General features: G+C 34.7%; 2 protein-coding genes across 3 annotated transcripts; one reads left to right on the top strand and one right to left on the bottom strand.

The window, feature by feature from the left end:
• The first annotated feature begins 400 nt into the window (after positions 1 to 400).
• LOC113298392 (thylakoid membrane protein slr0575-like) lies at positions 401 to 3,302 on the top strand. Its single transcript, XM_026547124.1, has 9 exons — positions 401 to 774; positions 1,600 to 1,646; positions 1,724 to 1,826; positions 1,966 to 2,052; positions 2,240 to 2,323; positions 2,434 to 2,487; positions 2,618 to 2,698; positions 2,856 to 2,901; positions 3,039 to 3,302. The coding sequence occupies exons 1-9, from the start codon at positions 496 to 498 to the stop codon at positions 3,092 to 3,094; spliced, it is 837 nt and encodes a 278-aa protein (XP_026402909.1). The 5' UTR covers positions 401 to 495; the 3' UTR covers positions 3,095 to 3,302.
• A 39-nt stretch (positions 3,303 to 3,341) lies between these two features.
• On the bottom strand, positions 3,342 to 8,904 carry LOC113298391. Of its 2 annotated transcripts, XR_003334183.1 has the most exons (13): positions 8,589 to 8,904; positions 8,345 to 8,466; positions 8,150 to 8,236; positions 7,920 to 8,061; positions 7,312 to 7,743; positions 6,677 to 6,825; positions 6,404 to 6,589; positions 6,222 to 6,312; positions 5,979 to 6,144; positions 5,584 to 5,694; positions 5,413 to 5,509; positions 4,416 to 4,526; positions 3,342 to 3,934 (listed from the first exon to the last, which is right to left on the bottom strand). XR_003334183.1 is itself a non-coding variant. In XM_026547122.1 (12 exons), the coding sequence occupies exons 1-12, from the start codon at positions 8,772 to 8,774 to the stop codon at positions 4,478 to 4,480; spliced, it is 1,818 nt and encodes a 605-aa protein (XP_026402907.1). In that variant the 5' UTR covers positions 8,775 to 8,904; the 3' UTR covers positions 4,415 to 4,477. The 2 variants fall into 2 exon arrangements, 1 of the variants encoding a protein (XP_026402907.1); XM_026547122.1 differs by lacking the exon at positions 3,342 to 3,934 and having other exon boundaries at positions 4,415 to 4,526.
• Positions 8,905 to 22,021: the final 13,117 nt, after the last annotated feature.

Genomic DNA, 22,021 nt, shown 5'->3' with positions numbered 1-22,021 from the left:
TCGGAGGTGGTGGTGGTTGTTGGTGGTAAAGATGTGTGTGACATCATGTTTACTATATTTTAATAATTTTGGACCTAAATTTAAATTTTATTTAATTAGGTTCTTGACAATATATATAAGGATATCAATGTCTTTTAATAATTTGGGGCCTAGATTCAAACTTTTTCTAATCAGGAACCTCATATTATGGGTAATCCGTGGATGGAGCCTTAACGTAAGTTTCACGATAACCATGTTTGACCATCCATCCACCCACCTTGCTTGCAAAAAAAAAAAACAAGTTTGTTGATCGCCATGGGAATTGCCCTTACTCCTCCTAAGTCGATGCATTCGAGTAAACAACAAATGCGCATACGTGGACTCTAATCTGATCAGTCTTTCTGTTAGCAAGAGGAGAGGAGTAGAAAATAGTAGAATAGAGCCCCTTCTTTGCTTCAAACGGATAATATAACTGTTTTTTCTTTTTCGCGGAGTGAGAATCTAGAGAAAGAGAAGATGGCAGTGGCTATGAAAGCAGGAGGAGGTGGAAGGACTTTGCTGTCTATGGAATTGCCTCATGCTGTTATTCCTCGCTCTCAATCTCAAATACGTATTAAACCCTCCGGTACTACCTTCATTTTCAATCCTTCCTTTTCTGTAAAGCCTAATCACCGTCAGTTGGTATTTGTCACAAGAGCTGCTGATTCCACACAACCTTCTTCATCAGCTTCTGTTAGCATCTCTAACAACAGCAACAAAACCGTTATTCCTGACCCTGAATTCACCCTTGCCAAGGTCTCTTCTCTTCACTGACTAGTTTATGTTGAATTTGAAATTGCAATAGAATCTTAGTTGAATGAAAATTTCCAAAAGTCACGATAGTTCTGTTATTGTGACTTTTGCTAATTTTATTCTGGTTTTATACAATATGTTTGATAAATTTGGTCATAGTCTGAATGAAGAAGTCTCATACTTTCATCATTGTGTATATGTTTAATTTCAGTATGATTGTAAGTTTAAATTCATCATGAGAACTGTATTATTACTCGTATAGAGTAAACTTTTATTTTCACAAGAAGCGGTTGTTTCCTGAGTTGAACTTGACATTTGGGAATTATGAATCTGATGTATCACCCCTATAATTTTTAACTTACTGATAGGCCAGGATTTTCTGTCTGTATCTTTAATATCTTATATAAGTCATCCAAGAAGGTAACTGTATATTACTACTTTGAAATTACCATATTCACAATTAGTTTTGTAGCAACACCTTTGTCGTTTGGATAAACTGTAACCCGACTGATACCAGGTTTGAACCAAACCTGGTATCCATGTTTCAGGAAACCCAATAATTTGGGGACTGACTACTTTCATAAAGGAGTGGTCTAAACAATGTTGCTCTCTTGCTTTTTTTCTGCAAAGGGTATCTTGTATTTTTGAAATGATCAATAACTGAGCAGGATAACGATTAAAAATACTGGTTCTTATTTTGTTGTTACTCCTTAAAGTGTGAATTCTTCATTGTTAAAGATAATTCAGCGAGGGCATCATTTATATTCCTCAGTTTTGCTTAAAATGCATTGGGGGCTTAGTTCTCTTCTCTTTGTACTGATTTTGCAGGTTTCCTTTGGTGTTATTGGACTTGGCCTTGGAGTTTCACTTCTGTCGTGAGTCTTTAGCCTTTTTACCTCATCAATATCTTATATAACCCTTGTGGATTGATTTTTCACGCCCCATTTTTCAGATATGGGTTTGGGGCCTATTTCAATATTCTTCCTGGTTCTGAATGGTCCGCGATCATGCTAACTTATGGATTTCCACTTGCAATTATTGGAATGGCTCTAAAGGTAACATTTTGTCTTGTATCTGTAGGATCCATGTTAATCTTACTTAACACGGTAATAACATTCGTAACTTAGATCTTCTGTTCGACATTGACTTAGATACACTCTTAAGTGCATGTTTGTAATAACTTCTTTTTTGCAGTATGCAGAGCTCAAACCAGTTCCGTGCATAACATATTCAGATGCAGAAGCGTTGAGGGAGAAATGTGCTACTGAAATTCTCAAACAGGTAATTGAACTCTGTTGATTCAAATATTCAGACCATCTTTAGTAATATCCTTGATTTTCACATCCAAATGCTTTTCATGATATTTTTTTGGTTTAAATTTGTTCCTGGGAATGACATTCGATAATCATAGTTGGTGCTGTATTATTTAATCTGCAAGTCATTAAACAACTTCTGTTGCACTCATTAGGTGAGAAATGATGTTATTAGATTTCGGTATGGTGATGAGCAGCATCTGGATGAAGCCTTGAAACGTATTTTCCAATACGGACAGGTATCCTTGTTGATCTTACTGAACAAAACTTTGACACCAAAATGAGTGCGGAAACTTGTTTCAATATTTTTCCTCACAACATACATATATCGATGCCTTTCAATGTATAGGGTGGAGGAATTGCGCGAAGAAGCGCACCAATTCTGCAAAAGATACGTGAAGAGGTAAGCTTGTTATTGTATGTTTTTGCAAATCGTGACGTTCACACCTGGTACCCATAGACCATAGTTTCCTTGCTTAAAGGGGATCAGTTTAGCTCACTTTTTCTAAAATGTATGAAAATTGTTGCCCCAGGTTACAGAAGATGGAAAATACAGTTTGGTATTGGTTTTCCAGGCAAAATCTCTTGAGTTATCAGATTTTGAGAAACGGCAGGTACCTGTAACTTCTTCTCATTCTTTTAACTATTCAGTGTGCCGTTTTTTTTATGAATCGATTTGCAGAAGCATACATTCACATATTAGTTTGCTTTTAAGATTACACACTTATGTTCTAAATATCAGAGAAAAGTAACTATTCAAATGTTGTGTAGGCAAAGTTTGCTTCATTCTTTGGACCAGGAATCAGAGCAGAAATCAGTAAGTTTTCGATGAATTAATTTATACCAACTTAGATGTCCATTTAAGGCTCTAGCAGCCTAAAATGTCTTCTATTTATTGCAAATTTTTGATAAGTAAATTTTCCTTCCATTGATCCAGTAGTTTGGTGCTTGCAGGGAAAGACGAGAACGACCTTTATGAAGTCTATCTTGTTTCCGAAACAGCTTCTTAAATATATGTAAATATCAAATGTGTATGTAATTGTCCATTTTCACTTGTTTCTTCATCCAGATATTGTTATGCTAGTTAATACTTATCACTGCTCTGTGAAGAAAGAAACTTGCATTCAACTTCAGCAGAAAAGGCTACAATATTGTTATGCTAGTTACAAAAACCAGTCACAGTTTTCGAAATTATACAAAAGGTCACCTATTTTAGCATTTGATATCAGAGAAGGATTATAACTCTGTCATGGTTTTGTTCAGGTCTTGATGAAATTTGTCTTTCCTGTCAAAAAAAAAAGAAAAAAAGGTTACCTAGAAAAGAAAGAAGTAAATACTTGCTGCTAATAGGTTCCCTAATCAGGTAAACACTGGTCAGCAAACTTGGGCTACAAAGTCCTATCTTGTGAGATACGAGGATGTCAACTGTAAAGTTCATATCTTAAAATTGAAATGCAGTACAAATACTCCTACTTTTCTTTGCTATAAAACCAAATAGTAACTAGAATCAACCCAAATACTTTTCCTTGCTATAAAACCAAATACTAATTAGAATAAAATTAAGAGAAAATTACCCCATAATTTGCGGAGGAATAAAACTAAAAAAACATCTGTGAACATGTCTCAGGAAATTCAAATCAAATTGCCTAGTAACATTATGTCTAAAGGAAATTAAAATCTATTTGCCTAGTAACAGTATGTATGTAACATTTGTAAGATCACGAACCATCTCTCCTATACTCCTATTTGAACAGCTTACATACATTATATTGTGTACATGTATAACAATATTTATTAAATCTCCAGCAAAGACACTACAGAGATTTCTTTCCTTCCTTTCCTTGTCTAACCTGTGAAGGAACAAAACAGTTAGTATCTTAGTTATAATAATAAAATCGATTGGTAATTAAGATGGAAAAAGACTGGGTATCATTAATTTCTACAATTCTTGAGCATCCTTGAACTGAATGAATTTCACCCGGGAGAAACTCTAGTTACACGTAAATAAGCAAATACGGTCTAGAAAGAAAACAAGTTAAATTGCAATATTAAGTTCATTCGCAAAGAGGTAGAAAGTTTTCTAATGAAATAACCAATTTTAACCTCCTAATTCTTGCATTCCCACGTTTCTCAAGAAAATCATTAGTTTGTATTGAATGGAAGAACAAACAATCCACTCATACATTAATTTTGAGATGGATAATCTCGAAAAATATAGGACGTGTGGTTAATCCAAACTTTTACATGTAAACCTTAAAAATCCACATGCTGAAAAAAAAATGTAAGTAATTATAGATTGACGTACGACATGTAATATAGTAAGATGAGTACCTCCCACATGCCTTACTCCAGAATAATTATGAAGGTTGCTTATCTAAAGATTTTTTGTTATGTTACTCATCCCTGTTGGCATCTTCATGTTGCAGCCTAAGTCTTCTCTTTCTGCAAAACAGTAAAGGTCAAGTATAAGGACTTCACCAAATAATGACACGAATGCTTAAAATAGATCCAACAGAAACGATTCCAAATATTTCGAATCCAACATGGGAAAACTGTTGCCATTACAAACTGTATGAAGTCTATGATTTTAGTCGAGCAATTCTTCAAATTATTTAGTGTAACAACTCTGAATTCCCTTCAAATGAACACAAAACCTTCATCTTTCTATCACATGCCTTGGTAGATGGGGTCAATGAAACTGAATGAAAAAGAATTATCATGAAAATGTGGTCACAAAAACACATGCTCGAAGTGGCTGACTAGCTGGATGATTACCAACCCCAATATCCATATACCGACACTCACAAGTTAGCATGAAATCCGATTGAACCAATAAAAAGGCAAGAAGATAACACAATAAACCCTTCTGAAATTCGAACAGGTTGGTAAATAAATGCTCCAGGATGACAAATGTACAAAGAGGATGAAGCAGGCTTGACTTGGATGGTAAGAATTATGGTTTTATTCTTTATTTTCTTTCTGTCTTTCATCTTCGGCCCGTTTTCTGAGGAATGTCAATGCGGGTACTTTGGTAAAGAATTACCTAACTTTTTCCACGTGTGAAAAATGTTTCATTGGTCATGGTTGCAGATCACTTCTTCACAAGATTCCCAAATAAAGAATAGGAGTGAAATGACATGTTCTGGGATCATAAGCGAAAAAACTATTACAACTGAACAATATGGACGACAGTTGAAAGGAACATCCACATGTATTGCTAGAGCTAACGTTAAATTTAAGTAAGATTTACCGTAAGCTCACAAACAAATAAAAATAAGGCAAGCAAATGTAAATCCTTCTTGGGCTAATAATTTAAGCAAACATGCACCTTACGGAAGAGATGTAATCCTCAACTGCCGTTTGCTGCTCACAATCATACGAGAACCACTTATCTCCAGGTGTATCAGAATCCCAGCTTCCAACATCTACGACAACTTTGATTATATCAGCAATTGCAAATTATACTTCGAAACTTTTAAAGATAATGAATGAAGCCAACCTTGAAGCATGATTGACGATCCAGATGAATGGCCTTTGAGACTCCAAAATGTATGACCATTTCCTTCCGAAAGAATAGGTTCCGTTCTATACGCATGTGATCTTTGGTTTTCTAGATAAATTTTTAGCAAATAAGTTACACGGTCTATCAAGGAAAAGAGCATGCAACTAACTCACTAACAAGGTTTCGTAAGGGAACGTTTTCAAATAGAAATTTTAATACGAGAGATCAATTATATTAATCAGATTTCCATCAACATTCAAACTTGTCGTATATTAATATAGACATACTTGGTGCAATCAATCTTGCATTTAGTTGTCGTTCAAAAATATCAAGGCAGTACTACCACACTAAAATCTACGCTGAAAAAAACAAGCAGAAAGATCATAGCATACTCTTAGGCACCATGCGTGTTGCTTCTAGTTTCTCCGCATGAGCATTTGCTGCTTCAGCTTGAATCTTTGAAATACGTTCCTCGTGCTCAGAAATAGACACAGAATCACCACTTTCGGCAATAACATTCGCAACCTCCTCACGCATCTTCAGAATCAGTTTGTCTTCCTAAAAAAGACCACTTTAATAAGAAAACACCTAACCATGAAACATTGATTATATTCTTTCAAATAAAAAGTAACTACCTTTTGTTTTGCAGCATCAACCTTTTCTCTGGCCTTCCTCACTCTTTCAGAACATCTATCCTTTTCATCGTCGATCCATCTTCTCATGGCTCTGATAAAGCGACGTCATAAAAAATTTGAGGAACAGAGAAAAATATATGTTATGAGACAGACAGTGAATGAAGATGAAACATATCCCTTACGAAGTTCCAAGGGTCTCATCACATAAGAAGTTCAAAAGTCTCAACTTTTGCGAGACTTCTAGCTTGTTATATACATCCACATCCTTTTGAAAGCAATTTGTTTCCTTAAAAGCATAGTTAGACTCTGCAACACATTTGTCCAAAGCTTGCAGCCACGAATTATGTTCACTTGAAGGACACGTAGATCTGCAGAGGAATATATCAGGTAATCAGCTGTAAGATGCAAAACAAGAAAGTGCTACTTCGATAATTCACCCAGGTAAGAATCGTTACTCTTCTCCCGTGTCCTTTTGTATCAAAGAAAGCAATTGGATATGCATCTGAATGACCAAAGAGCACTGTCCTGGGATCCTACTGCTACACCCAGTTGTTACCAGTTCTTGAAGAATAGATTCAGGCAGTCCTTTCTTCAAATCTAAAACCTACATATTGATAAATAAAATAAACTTTCAAAAATCAAAAGTTCTGCTCATAAAAGATAACTCCAGGACATCGAGGTATAAATGTCTGTTAAGCCGACCATGGAAGCCTTGGACATGGACAAATTTAGATCCATGCAACAGGGAACTAAGAAACTAATTAGCATTTAATTTACGTTGCAAAATGTAACCAACTTGCATCAATGGATTTGACGGTAAACGTGGACTTCCCTTTTGATTTCAACACTAAGATTTAACGTTATATATTGTTTTTAAGAAATCGTTACTTTCTAAATATAACTGGTCCAGTTTAGTATAAGATATACCATGATTCTCTAATAAGTGCAAGAGTAACTTCCAACTTCAACACAGCTTAGACCAAGAGATGACATTTTCTATTTGAAGACATGCAATAAGTTTGGGGACTTGTCGGTCTGTGGTTGAATTCGAAGCTGACAAATGAACATGTTAAACCCAAGTTACTCTAACCTGTTCAAAAGCATTGCAGAATTCTAGGAATTGAAGAGCATGTCCAGCATCTTCGGGGGGTAGGGCAATGCCAACTATATTTATTAGCTCAACACCTTGAGGTAATGGATGGTTGACTACTGAATCATTGAATTCATCAGCATTTGTTTCACCCGTCTTCTCGTCGTCACCCTTCGATACTCGGGATTTCTTAGACTTCTTTGTTTCAGGGCTAATGTCACCCTCATGCATGCTCTCACTATTGTTTCTCTTTGGAGAACTTACAATATTACCTCCGGAATTACTATTCTGGTCAGTATCTCCAGGTATTTTACAATTGCTTCTCTGAATTGTAATCTCATAATTTTCCGATTCTAACGGCTTCTCATTCAAATCTGGAATAATATTTCCATCTTGAGAATTCTCCTTCCCACATTTACTCTTTGATACTTCCTGTGAGAAAACAAGTACAGCATTATAAACAAGACAAACTCAGTACGTAAAAACCAAAAAACTGCACAATTAATCAGTAAATACATTTTATTTTGTAACACAAATTATTTTATTTTATTTTGAAATGGGGTCACTAGTTACTAACTGATAACAGGAAAGAGTGGAAAATATCAAACCTTGGTAGAAGAAGAATGTTTTTTCTTTAAGGAAACCAGACACTCAGGGCCTCTGAGAGTCAGTAGTTGTGATACGGATTCATATCCCGTTGCTTTGGCTCTATGAATTAAGATACCAGTAGGTTCGTCTCCTCTCTTTTTCCTATGCAATTACATACATAACTCAATTATTAGCCACTGTCTAAACAATTAAGCAACAAACTATTACACCAGTATTTCTTAACACTTACCTACAAAAACTACAATTACAAATCCCTCTACATTTGGGACAGTGCCATCCATCCAGTAATTTCACCTCTTCTGCTTTTTCTCCATACCTAAATCAAAAACAAACCAAAATCCGAATTTATTAAAACAATACCCAAATAATCTGAAAGACAAGAAAAAATACACATTTTATTTCAAACAAAATGTAAGGATCTGACCTATTTGTGAGGCACTTGTGACAGAATTTTAAATTACAAGGTTCATTTTTTTTCTTGGCGCTCGTACAGGGTTTACTATCGTTCTTGCATGCAGCTACTAACTCCATGGTTTTTTGCCGGCACTACAACATTTCATTCAGAAAAAACCAAAAAAAAAAAAAAAAAAAAATCAACAAAATCAATGAAATGAAAATGATATATTTTTCACCATTTAGGTATTCTAAGTATGATGATGAGATTTTACCTGATGGCAAGTAGTTCCATTCTCAGAATCATAGATTTTGCGCCCAACTTTACGAACTCCAGGACACTTTGTGCGCTTACCCTTATCAGCAGGTGGTGAAGAACTAGTAGTAGTAGGAGGAGGTGGATCAGATGATTCTAATGGTAATGGTTGAACATTTTTCTTTTTCTTAGGAGTTAGTGCCATTACCAACAAGACCTATGAAGAAATGGATTTGAAAATTATTTCCAACTTCTTAGATCTTGGGTTTGTTGCCAGTGACTATCTCTATATTTTTGTTTCGTTACTCTCTGTGACAGTCGGAGGAATTTAGTGAAAGGGAATAAAAATAAATAAAGATTTTGTTTGGGATTCGATGTTGGGGTTGGACGAGGCGCCAATACAAATATTATTTAATTCCCGTTAGCAGACACCTGGCGTTCTTTAAAGAGTTTCCATTTTTATCTCATTTTGAAAAACAGTGTTTAATTTATGCTCTTAATTCATAGGCCAGTAAATGGGATAATAACCATCAAGACATTAAGTGCCATCAAGAGCATCACAGATTCATAATGTTTTTATTTTTTCTGATGCAAACTACTTAAGAATATTTACATAATTTCTACTGGCAGCCAACTGATCATACCTAACTTCCTTACTAAATATTTCTGGGATGTAACAATAGTAATCAAAAGAGTTTCTGCGGGTTCTAGCGTAGTTCGCTATTACATGCGTCACATTGTTTGCATATCTTTTAACATACTAGTTAATATTACAACCAGAAAAGGATAGAAGAAGATGCCTTATTTCATATACAATGCCTTCATTCATCCAGTGAACTGATGGCTTGGCATATTTCACCGAGTTAATTACATTCAAGCAGTCGCTTTCAAAAATTATTTTCTGCAAACGCCTTTCAGCAGCCCAACATATAGCTTATTTTAAGGCTAGCATTCAGCTTTCTCTGGATCTACTCCTCCATTGAAGAATCTTCCTCTAACTCCCTCGCAGTTGCCTGTCGAATTTCGAATAATTAAACCAGTACCAAAATTAGAGGTAGCATAGTCAAAAGAAGCATCTATGTTTATTTTAAGTTCCTCTATTCCCGGGGGCGACCAATGAACACACTGTAATGATATATCACTATATTCTCTTGTGCATTGATTAACCATATTTTTAATAAGATAAATTGTAGAATTAACATTTTGGTTTCTGTTTTCAAACTACTTGAGACGCATGTTTTTCCACATAAACCAAGAAGTAATCATTGCAGTTGAGACCCAAGAGTACCATTCTTAAGAATTATGTATACTAGGAGTAGAAAACCAGGATGCAATCCAGTCAGTGACTTAAGTCTATTGTTCTTGTAAAGTGGATACATTGACATTCATACTTAACCAAACTGACCTTGAATGATCACATTCTATAAGCAAATGATTTAAAGTCTCATCAGCTTGTAGACACCTAGGACAAGTTGGTACAATTTCTTCTTTGTAACTATGCAGCTTCACTTTAGTTGAAACTATTTTCTTGAGGCATTTCCATATAAATAACTTAACCTTATGAGGAACCTTCATTTTCCACATTTGCTTCCAGACTGGCTTAGGAACATCATTATTTCTACTTGTAGAAACTTGAGATTGTCTTACCAAAGCATTGTATGTGGACTTAATAGTAAAGTGACCTGATTTGTTCAGTTCCCAAATTGACTTATCATTACCAAATTGAACTAAGTGCATTTTTAAGAATCAATTCAGTTGTATCTCTTGGAAAAACATTCAACACAAGTTGGGTATTCCATCTTCTTGGGTTTTGGAGCATTAAATCAGACACAAAGACTATTCTAGTCGGTTCTGAAAAATTATCTTTAGGAACTGGTGGAGTATCTAAACCTCTGACCCACTTGTCGTACCAAACTAGGACCTTAGTACCACACCTTACATCCCATCTATGAAACTGTCTAACATTTTGAAGACCTAACTCAAGCCCTTTCCAGATCCATGAAGAGTTATTATGTGGCTCTTGTAAATGAAGAAAATGGTAGTAAGGAGAGTCATTATTTGGGTCCATGACTTATCTTCCTCTGTACCCAGTCTCCAGGCTAGCTTTGTAATAAGGGCATTGTTATATAACTCTAGGTTTCTAAAAGCTAACCCTCCTTCATTTCTAGAGAAACAAAGAGAACCCCAAGAAATAAGGTTAAGACCTTTATTATGTTTACGACCCCACCAAAATATCCTCTGAATTGAGTCAACCTTGGTAATGATATTTTTTGGAAGCTTAAAGTTACTTATATAATGTGTTGGTATTGAGTTCAAAACTGATTTTACCAGAGTTGTTCTAGCTGCCAAGTTTAGAGTTTTAGAACACCAACCTTGTAACCTATTTTGATAGGAGTCCTTGATAGATACAAAAGAATTTGTCTTAGATTTACCTAATAAAATAGGAAGGCCCAAGTACTTATCTGATGAACAGAGTTGTTTAACACCCAACATGTTTCTTATTGAGTCATTTTGATCTGATGAAAGATCCCCCTTAATGAAAGTTGAAGACTTGGAGAAGTTAATCATCTCACCAGAAAGTTGACTAAAATTTTGCAGGATGTTTTTAACTTGGTTGACACTACTATTATCTGCTTGAAAGAATAACATACAGTCATCTGCGAATATCAGATGATTTATAGTAATTGAGTTTTTGACAACCTGGATACCTTGCAGAGAGCCTAGAGCTTCAACATACATCAGAGACCTTGAAAGATATTCCATTAAAATGATGAATATATAGGGAGATAATGGGTCTCCCTGCCTAAGTCCACGCAAAGGAGTGTAAGACTTGCACATACTACCATTCAGTCGGACTGAAACTGATGTTGCCGAAATGCACTGTTGAATGATTATTCTCCATTCATCACAGAATCCCAGAGAAAGTAGCATTCTATCAATGAAAGACCATTCCACCCTATCGAATGCTTTTGACATGTCTAATTTAAGTGCAACTAGACCTTACTTCTTCTTAGATCGCTTCATGAATGAATCAGTTCATGCGCCATCACAATATTATCCATTTATATACCTTTTTGGTACATATGCAGCTTGTGTGGGGGAAATGATTTTCTCCATGAGAGGTTTTATTGTAGTGACCAAAACCTTTGATATTATTTTATAAGTGATGTTACAAAGGCCAATGGGCCTACAATCACTTGGAGTTGAAGGGTTTTTGGAATCAAACATGTGGTAGTTTGGTTTAAATGTGGTGGCATCTGTTTAGAAACAAAAAAAGTTTGCACCATATTAACTATGGCTGGGTTTGGTAATGCTTTTATTTTTCCAAAAGCACTTTCAAAACCTATATATGTCAATAATTTTTGAAATTGGTGTTTGGTAAAAAAAAAATCAAAGTGCTTTTTACCCAAAGCACTTCCCAAATTCCTCAATTTTCAAAAGCTGGGGATGAGGAGCTTTTAAAAGCTACAAAAGCATAAGCTTTGGTCCCACCTAAATTTAATGTTTGATTTATCTTTTTTGTCCATATTTTATTTTATAAATGACAAAAGTTACCTTAAACTTATATACAATCAATTTTTTATTTTTTATATTTTAGTCTTTAAATATTATTATTTTTTATTTTCAAACTATTTCATTTACCATTTCATTTCATTTATCAATAGTAAAAATAAAAACAAATATTAAATAATTATTTAATTAATTTTAGTTTGATTTTTCGTTTGAAAATATATATATATGTTAAAAAGTGGTTAAGTAAAATAATTTTTTTAACAATCATAATAATAGTAACAATTAGTAAATTTAATATTATATGTATTTATATTGAATAGTAAGAAAATTAATTATTTTTAAAACCAATAAAATCGCATAAAACTATTTTCAAAGATATGTCTGTTTTTGTCATTTGCTACAACAACAATGGTTGAATTTGATATTTTACCAAACACACTTTGACTGTTTTTTTAATCAGCTTTAACTTTAGTTAATATTTTACCAAACATCAAACTGTTTTTCTCACAGCACAGCACAGCAACGCACAGCAGAAAAGAGCTTCTACAAAAGCTGCAGCAATACCAAACTAAGCCTATATCAGTTCCAACCTTTGACCATTGTATTTGGTAGAATCCCGTTGGGAATCCATCCGGACCTGGTGCATTCCAATAATAGTTTTAAGCACATTATAGATTTCCATCCCGCTGGAAATTCATAATGTGTATACTGGTATGGTATAATTTGGCATAATGCAAGTCAGCTTGTGTTATAGTCAGTTTTGAGCACCCATGTCAAAAGGTAAATTCTTCCCACCCCTTGGTCTTCCCCCAACTTGCCTCCCACACTCACACAACCAATAACAATGACTCATATTTTTTCAGGGGTGGGGACACAAAGTAAAATCTAAGGTGTGGATAATGTCACTTATTGGGGGGAAATTTTTAGAAGTGTTAAGCAATTCTAATCTACTATGAAATGCCTATATTTGCTTATTTTAGATTTAATTAGTTTATAAATTTTTGAGGTTACGTGGCCTCTTTTCTTGTAATTAATTTTGTAATTTGATAATTTTTTAATAAATTTCTTGTTTTACCAAAAGAAAGGTATAATTAGCATAATAGATTTCTTGAAATTTTTTGATGTCTGAAAGTGGAGATGTAGTTTTCGTCTCTATTCAAAATTTGGAATGAATTTAAAACTCCGTTTAAAAATTTAAATTAGGACCTATTACTGGTTTTTGAATTTTGATGAAGTTTTCAAGCTCTATTATATCCAAGAACTCTCCGAATCTTCTGTATTTAGTTTGCATGTCTCTCTTTGTCCCGACCAATGAAAATAATCTACCTATATTAACTTTCCAAAGTTATATTTCTCGATTAGTGACATCTGATAAATCTTTGGCCTTTTATTTCATCGTCTTCAACATGGATGGAATCAAATGTGCAATATTTGAAGACAAAAATATTCGGTTATATTTGAATAATTAATATACTTCTAATGTCGAATCAGGATCAACTAAAACATATCTTTTTCTCTTATGAAGTTTAAAAGGTATCACATAAATAAAAATGGAATAAAACCTAATTCGATGTGTTCACATACATAAAGTAACTAAAACCTTGACCTGGTGATGAAAGAAAAATAGAACAAAGTTAATTTTCAAATAACAAAAGAAAGTTTTGATTAAGAAAAAAAATTGAATTGACTGGACGGTGAGGTTAGGGTTCTTTAAAATTCAACCCCAACACTGAAATCATTATCCGAGATTACTATTTTCATGAAATCTAGGGTTTTTAATTTTATTTGAGAAGCGGAAGTAGAAGTAAATTTTTATGTTGGTTGAAAATTTTATCACAACAGATCCTTTTAAGTTGGGAAACCAATAAATATCGACAAGAGAATGATGAAGATAATTGTACATTGTTTAAAAAATCATATTAATTGCATGTGATTCAATATCAGTTGACAACGTTAATTAGTTATTAGTTAAAAAACTAAATTAACTGTGTGTGGTTCAATATCACTTGACAACGTTAGTATTTAAACATTCAAAACGATAGACTGAGTGGGTAAATGGGTACAAAGGATCTAGAGCCATTTTATAATTGATTTTAAACCCACATGATATATTAAAATCTGGCAATTTTGGTGAATTAGTATATGTGCAATATTGATATATCATATTTAGCTTTTGCGATAACATTTTAGCGTGCATTTATAGTTGATTTTATCATGTATATTATAGGAATACTATTCCCTCCATAATACTTTTCTAGACTCGGGCAGAAAAACAAAAATTATATATTATAGGAATATTATTCCCTCCATAAGTGTTTTATAGACTCGGGCAGAAAAACAATAACTAGACATTAAGAAAATACGTAAAAACTTAAACTTGAGCCTATATAAAACAAATATAAAATTATTATGAGGTATGATTACCTGACCTTGAACATGTATTGATGTTATTGGATGAAAAGAAAAGAAGAAATGACGAATTCATCTGAATTAATTTACCGTTAAACTTTTAGAATCAAGAGAAGAAGAAAAGGTTAAACCCTTGAATGTATTTCGGGGCAGTCGTAGTCTGAAGCACCATGATTTTTTGTAGTTGTTCATGAGGTGACGACTGAAATTCGTCAAATTCTGGACGACTACGACAGTTTAGGGGAGTCGAACTCTAAACAATTATGAATTTTCTGGTCTGTCGTAGTGTAGACAACTATGAATGTTCTTCCTCTTCAAAATTTTGGGTATCTAACATAAAGTTTATTTCATCAATAAATTGAATAGTTTCGTAATTCACTAATGCATTATGTATTATATATTAATACAAATTAATAAATTGAATACTTTTATTGACTTTGGTAAATTTGAAACAAATAAGAATCATTAAATTACACCAAATTTGTTGATTGTGAATTAACAAAATCTTGTCGGATGTTCTCATCTAAGGTTTGGATATTTTGCCCTAAATTTTTAAGAGTGGAATCTTCCATATTAATGGTTTACGAATTATTTATGGTCAATTCATTTATTTCGCGACGAATTAAATGATGAAAGATAGAGAATAGCAAATTTTTGGTGTACCATAATTAAACGGAACTCTAAAGTAGTGTTAATGATTTTTTAATGACAAGGTGGATTAATAAATATAAAAAAGAAAAGTAATTTTTTAATGAAAACAAAAATTAATGAAGAAGAACAAAATAAGAGTGGTAATAGTTGTAGCAAAATCTAATTTGACTTTTATACGTGGTAAAAAGAAAAATGTAAAACTGAAAACTAGAATTACTTTTAATATTTTGAATGGGGTGGCAAACAGGTGGCAAATAAATAAAAAATTTGAAAAATATAAATTTTGAGTGGATAATAAATATCCCACGTTGCTTAGTATTGCAGTGGATCTCAAAGTTTCAGCATGGGCTATTATAACAATCATCCATAATTATGTAACTCCCAAGCAACCTAAAGAAGAGTGCATCAGGGGGAAATCATGGGGAAATTTAATTTCTTCTTCTCATATCCTTCTCTTCTACTCACCATTACTATTCGTTGTAATAGTCGAACTATAAATCCATTCAACTCTTATTACTCTATCGTGTCTTCTCTTATGTTCATCTTGTGTTCTTAACCTAGGTGTATTTAAATTATAACAACTACATTTTGGCGCCGACACAAGGGGATTCGACTTAAATTTTGATTATGAGAAAAAATTACAAAATTTTCCAATTTTTCGGTGGAAATATGGATTAGGATGCATTGAATATCTTAACCCTAGAATCATACTTTTTCCTTAAATATTTCCTTCGTTTCTACAGAGTCATATTTGTGTTTCTACCACCAAGTTTTTGACCAATCTACAAAGCTAATTCGCGACTAGCAGAAAACTATTAAATCCCAACATACCACCTCAACGCCCCAAATAAGAAGAAACATCCATTGCGGATTTATTTTGTCAACCAAGATGTCTAACAATGTAATTATAATCACCCGTGGGACGTGATATGCAGAGTAAATACTTTACCGTCAGATACATTATCTAAGCACGTATTGCCATTCACCCAGTAGGACGTGATAATAATAGGTAAATACTTCTGTTAGAGCACTGCTCGGTCGAAATCGCAAGTGTTTCTATCTCAAGCTTGTTTGTCAAGTTTAGTTGCTAAAACTATAAGTCTTGATTTCTGGTCTACTTATAGCTAAGTCTCGGATTAGGATAGAAAGAGTAGTTGAGCTTAGACTTCACGGCGTTCATCGATTGAAGACGAAGAACTACTAAGGGGATCTTGTGGAACTTCATCAACAAAAGGTATGTGAAGACTTGAACTCATCTATCACTCAAAAGTCTATTTACTCTATCTCCTATTTGAGACAAAAGTCGTATAGCTATATAAACTTCACTTATACACATTTGATATTTCGAGCTGAATTTAATTCGCTAACATATTTCTCGAAATATGTGTTAGTAAGCTTTCGCTTTAACCAAGTTCATCTTGTATTCTTGACGAAAGTCAAAAGATGATCATGTAAAAATCACCTGGTAACTTCTTACATGATTTGTGTGAGACAGTCATTTGATGTAGACTCGGAATGTTTCGTATTGATCATTCGATCACATGAAAATTGCTTTGAAGCTAATAGTTTGTGTGAGACAACTATTTTCGTCTTCCAATAATGTTTCAATGATTGAAATAAGAGTTTAGAACACTTAACCATGATTGGATTATAAGCACAATATGCGTACTTGCATATGTGTAATCCAAGTTCGGGAACCATAGTATGCATACCCGTATGTGATCCTCTTTCACCTTTGATTTTTGTTCTTATTGAGGATGTTTTGAGCCGCAATCTCTCTAAGTTGTTTGCTGCTAGAAGTATGCACCACATGGTGAGTAAGAAAGGTGTGGCTCCAACCCATTTACTCTTTGCGGATGATATTCTTATTTTCTGTAAAGGCAATCTTCATAGTCTGAGGAATTTGAAGGAGATGCTTGGCATGTATCAACGTGCTTCCGGGCAGTATGTTAGTTACGCCAAAAGCAAATTCTATTATGGTGGAGATAGACAGTCTCGTGCTGTTGCTATTGCAAACTTTATGGGCATGGAGAGGGCGCATTTCTCGGATAAATATTTGGGAATCCAATTGAAACCTGGCATTGTGCGTCATATTCATGTTCGTCAGGTAATGGAGAAGATTATGGACAAGCTGGCAGGTTGGAAGGGTAAGCTCTTGTCTTTTCAGGCCAGGTTAGTTTTGATCAAATCAGTAATTTCTAGCCATTTGCTTCATTCAATGGCTGTATATAAATGGCCATGCACGACCATCAAGACGGTGGAGAGGGCCATTCGCAATTTTTTGTGGTCTGGAGATGCTGAGAAGCGCAAACATTTCACGGTTCTTTATGGTGACTTATGCCGTTCTAGGCGTGAAGGTGGGCTTGGGCTCAAGAAGTTGAATGATGTTAATAAGGTCATGCTTATGAAGTTGTGGGTCTCGATTCGTGACTCTAATAAGACTTGGGCAAGATTTTTGAAGGCAAAATATTTCAAGGTTAGTGGCAACTTAATTGATTACAAGTTGGGTTCCTCGGTTTTTCCTGGCATTAGATTGGTGCATAACTTTGTTCAAAAACACACACGCTCAATTATAGGTAACAATGCTAATACTTCCTTATTTTTTGATAATTGGTGTGCTGATTTTTCAATTGCACAACGTCTTGGCATCAAAACAAAGGGCCCTAATGATTTTAAGGCCAAGGTGAGTGATATTATTGTTGATGGCTCTTGGGCTATTCCTCCAAAGACTAAACAATTGATGTTACGATGCAATATTGATGTTGATAATTTGCCTCTTATTGGTGGTGGAGATGATTATAAAATTTGGGACTTGGACAATAAGGGTGTTTTCTCTGTCAAGTCGGCCAAGGCTGCCATCCGTGGTCAAGCTGAAATTTTGCCAGCTGGGGCACTTTTTTCTAGAAGTGTTGTACATCCTACTTTGGGTGTGCAGTACTGGAAGCTATTTTATAAACAATGTTGTGCTACTGATGATAATGTTATGAAGAAGACAGGTAGGGAGATGCCTTCTATGTGTCGTTTATGCAGAGAAGATTGTGAAGATGTTAGCCATATTACTTGGCATTGCAAAATTGCCAAGAGGATTTGGAATTGGGCAGCTGAAATTTTCAACCTGAAGCCGAATGAGGACCTCGTGGTCTCCTACAAGGTGGCAAAGGGGCGGAGTCGAATGATTAAGGATCTGTGGCTTGTTGCAAATCTTGCAATAGTTACGGAATTATGGAAGTTGCGTAACAAAGCTTATTTTGAGAACATGCGGGTTCGTTGGCTGGAGTTTAAAGGAAGAGTTCATCAGGTAATTCGTGATAACTCTATTAGAATGAAGGGCCATATGCATAATACTTTGGATGATTTGCGTATTGTTAATTTCTTTAGAGTGAAGCATAGATCTTGCGATCACTCTGATCCAATTGAAGTTACTTGGACTCCACCAAATCCTGGTGAAATTATGATCTGTTGTGATGGTGCATCACTTGGTAACCCGGGGCAGGCTGGTTCTGGTGTTGTCTTCCGTGATTCTAACTCGGTAGTCTTGGGAGTTTTGTGCGTTGGTCTGGGCTGGCAGACTAACTTCTATGCTGAAGTTTGTGCGGTTATCTATGGTGCTGTCGTTGCTCAAAGATGGAATGTGAAGAACCTAAGTGTCAGATCTGATTCGATGAGTTGTTTATTTGCTCTTCAAAAAGGCGACTTGCCATGGCAGCTAATGCAGAGGTGGAGAATAGCGAAGACTTTTTACAACAATATTAGCTATATTCATAGCTACAGAGAAGCTAATTTTTCAGCTGATGTCTCGGCCAAACAAGCATGTTTGTTGGCTGAGGAACATTATGAGTTTTACGAGGGTAGGCCAGGTTTTATTCAATCTGTTGAATGGCCTGGAGAGGTTTACTATCGTTTTTAGGTTTTTTAGCGAGCGGCCTTTTGGCTTAGCGCTAACTTAGCCTGATCCCTGTACATTTTCGCTTTTTTATTCTATTTTATTGACCGAGTAAAAAAAAATTGGTTAATGAAAGTTCGGGAACCATAGTATGCATACCGGTATGCGTACTGGCGTAAGTTCAAGTTCCGGAATTTTCTGCTGAGTTTTGTTTATATTTAGTGGTATGCGTACCCGTTCGCATACTGGTGACCCAAACTTAGTCCGGATACTTAGGTATGTGTACCCGTATGCATACTTGAGTAAGTTAAGTTCTAAAATCGGTTTGTTCATGAACTAATACATTTATATATAATAAGGAATGCAATATTTTTCAAACTGTGGCTATAATATTCATGAATTGATTCAAGTGAATCAAAATCGATTTTCCTTCAATTGTGTCTTGTATACTTCTATGAGAATATAAACAATTGGACAACTCTAGAACTAGTTTCATTTAAGTCATTTGAACTAGTTATGGTTAAGATGAATATGGTTGATATGAAAGTATTCATGTGGCTAACTTTGGTTAAATATTGTTGAGCCAACAAGGTGTACACGTTTGGGTACGGTTACCCATATCTAAATGAAGTCACTTTTCATTTGTGTGTAACAAGCTAAGTTCGATCTAACGGTTGAAAGATATTAGCTTGAGTCAGATCAGCTTTTCATTAACGGTGAATATTGAATGTTTTATTACCAAGGTAACACTGATTGCAAAACCTGATTTGAAATCTATATAAAGGGGAACTCTAGCAACTGGGAAACCTAATCCCCACACCTCTTGTGTAATACTAGTTGCGACTAGAGTCGATTCTCCTTTACCCTTAGGTTTTCCCCAAAACCCTGTAGGTTAATGACTTGAAGACTTCATTGGGATTGTGAAGCCATACCCAACTATTTTCTCTGTAGTTGCGTGTTCTGATCTTGTTATTTTCTATCGTGATTGAGTACTATCTTCTCTAAGATTTGCTCGAGATTTAATCTCCGATAGGCAAGATAAAAAGTAGTTACAAAAATCTTCGTCTCATCATTTGTGATTCCACAATATCTTGTTTCGCTACCATACGATTAAGATTATTGTGAGGTGATTGATATTACTAGGCTGTTCTTCGGGAATATAAGTCCGGTGTATCAATTGGTTCCTATTCACCTTGATTATCAAAAGATGGAACAAAACTCATAGGTATTTCTGTGGGAGACAGAATTATCTATTCAATGGATTTTTTTGTGTGATACAGATTTTTTTATCAAGTCTTCGAATTTTGGTCGTAGCAACTCTTAGTTGTGGGTGAGATCAGCTAAGGGAATCAAGTGCGTAGAGTCCTGCTGGGATTCAGAGACGTAAGGAATGCGACTGTACCTTGATCAGTGTGAGATTGGTTAGGGCTCAATTACATTACAGTCTGAAGTTAACTTGGAGTAGGCTAGTGTCTATAGCGGCTTAATACAGTATGGTGTTCAAATCCGGACTAGGTCCCGGGGTTTTTCTGCATTTGCGGTTTCCTCGTGAACAAAACTTCCGGTGTCTGTGTTATTTCTTTTCCGCATTATATTTGTTTATATAATTGAAATATCACATGTTGTGCGTAAGTTCAATAAATTAGATAATCCAACCTTTGGTTATTGATATAAATTGATTGACACTTGGATATTGGTTTTTGATACCATCCAAGTTATTTCTTATATTCAATCAGGCTCGCAAATTCCTATTTGCTTGATTGCGGATTGAATTAAGAAATTGAGATATAAATCTTAGATATACTTTTCTTAAGATTGAGTCTGACTTTCTAGTTGATTCTATTGAAAGTATATTGGAGTTAGTCCATACAGATTGCTAAGCGAAATATTGGGTGTGGTTGTTAGACCTACGCTTTTTCAACTTCTTCATCTTAAGGGCGCCAAAAACCGAAATAATGAAAGACATCACGGGACCAGTTAGAATGGATCAAGAAAGAACCGGCGTCATTACAGAACCACAATGACATACTTTTACGCCCGCTGCAGTATAAAGACGCACTGGTAAATAATACTTATTTTGCTCATATTTTCCAAAAAAAAAGGTGTTCTAGGATATACATCATTATTTGATTAATTGTCTGCTTGTGTGATAAACCTTTATTTCACAAGGGATAAAATTAGGATTTTACCATGGTTATTTCATTAAGTATGTCCGCCCGCATGAAAAACTCCCCATGTAGTAAATGGAAAGTGAAAACCCTGTTGTCAAATTGTGAAGTAAATTATAAAATACATGAATATTATGGAATTTTCCTAGAATAAAATAAATTCTTGAAAACCGGAGGTAACAAAAGGTTGGGAGCAACAAAATCCTGTAGAAGCTGGTGCGAAGGAATTTATTAACCATGTGTTTTATATATTAATAATTTTTCAGTGTTATTATTTTAGATGTTTTAGGTAATCCACGATCGAAAACATGCATAAATTAATAATATTAAATTGCTATAGATGTTCCCTAATCTGGCATAATGAGAAATGGAGCAGTAACTCCACCTCGTGACAAAATGGATGAAAATCGATTATCATATGAAAGTCACCATGCATAGGAGAAGGACATCAATATGTGGGGATATGATGTCCGACTAAGGTGAACACCATCTGAGGGTAATTACCGACATAAATTTGAACGTGTGAGGATAAACAACGGATTATGATGAATGAAATTTGGTTTCCCCAGTCCATATGGGATAGTGAAGGAAAATAAGTTTATCCACTAAAAGACATGACGATAAAAATGAAAATTGGGAAGAACTGCATCACGAAACTAAGTATCCGATAAAGGTCATGAAGCAACAAAAATGCGATAATAACGGGTGGTAGCAGAATATGATCAAGAACCCATCGGATGCTTTCAGCAAAACAAATGGTCTAAAAACAATAAAACAAAACATGAAATAATTAAATGTGGTAGCCTCTTCAAACACAGGGGCACGATA

This window comes from Papaver somniferum, chromosome 7, assembly GCF_003573695.1.
Source record: "Papaver somniferum cultivar HN1 chromosome 7, ASM357369v1, whole genome shotgun sequence".
In the NCBI taxonomy this organism is placed as follows: Eukaryota; Viridiplantae; Streptophyta; class Magnoliopsida; order Ranunculales; family Papaveraceae; genus Papaver; species Papaver somniferum.
The sequence above is the reverse complement of the archived record's forward strand: the minus strand, read 5'-3'. Positions and strand labels throughout refer to the sequence as shown.

Coding starts and splice junctions, on each gene's coding strand:
- LOC113298392 (XM_026547124.1), top strand. CDS start 496: ATGGCAGTGGCTATGAAAGCAGGAGGAGGTGGAAGGACTTTGCTGTCT. Junction 2,053..2,239: donor CTACTGAAATTCTCAAACAG/GTAATTGAACTC, acceptor TGCACTCATTAG/GTGAGAAATGATGTTATTAG. Junction 2,324..2,433: donor GTATTTTCCAATACGGACAG/GTATCCTTGTTG, acceptor TTCAATGTATAG/GGTGGAGGAATTGCGCGAAG.
- LOC113298391 (XM_026547122.1), bottom strand. CDS start 8,774: ATGGCACTAACTCCTAAGAAAAAGAAAAATGTTCAACCATTACCATTA. Junction 6,313..6,403: donor GATGAGACCCTTGGAACTTC/GTAAGGGATATG, acceptor TCGCTTTATCAG/AGCCATGAGAAGATGGATCG. Junction 5,510..5,583: donor ATCGTCAATCATGCTTCAAG/GTTGGCTTCATT, acceptor AAGTTGTCGTAG/ATGTTGGAAGCTGGGATTCT.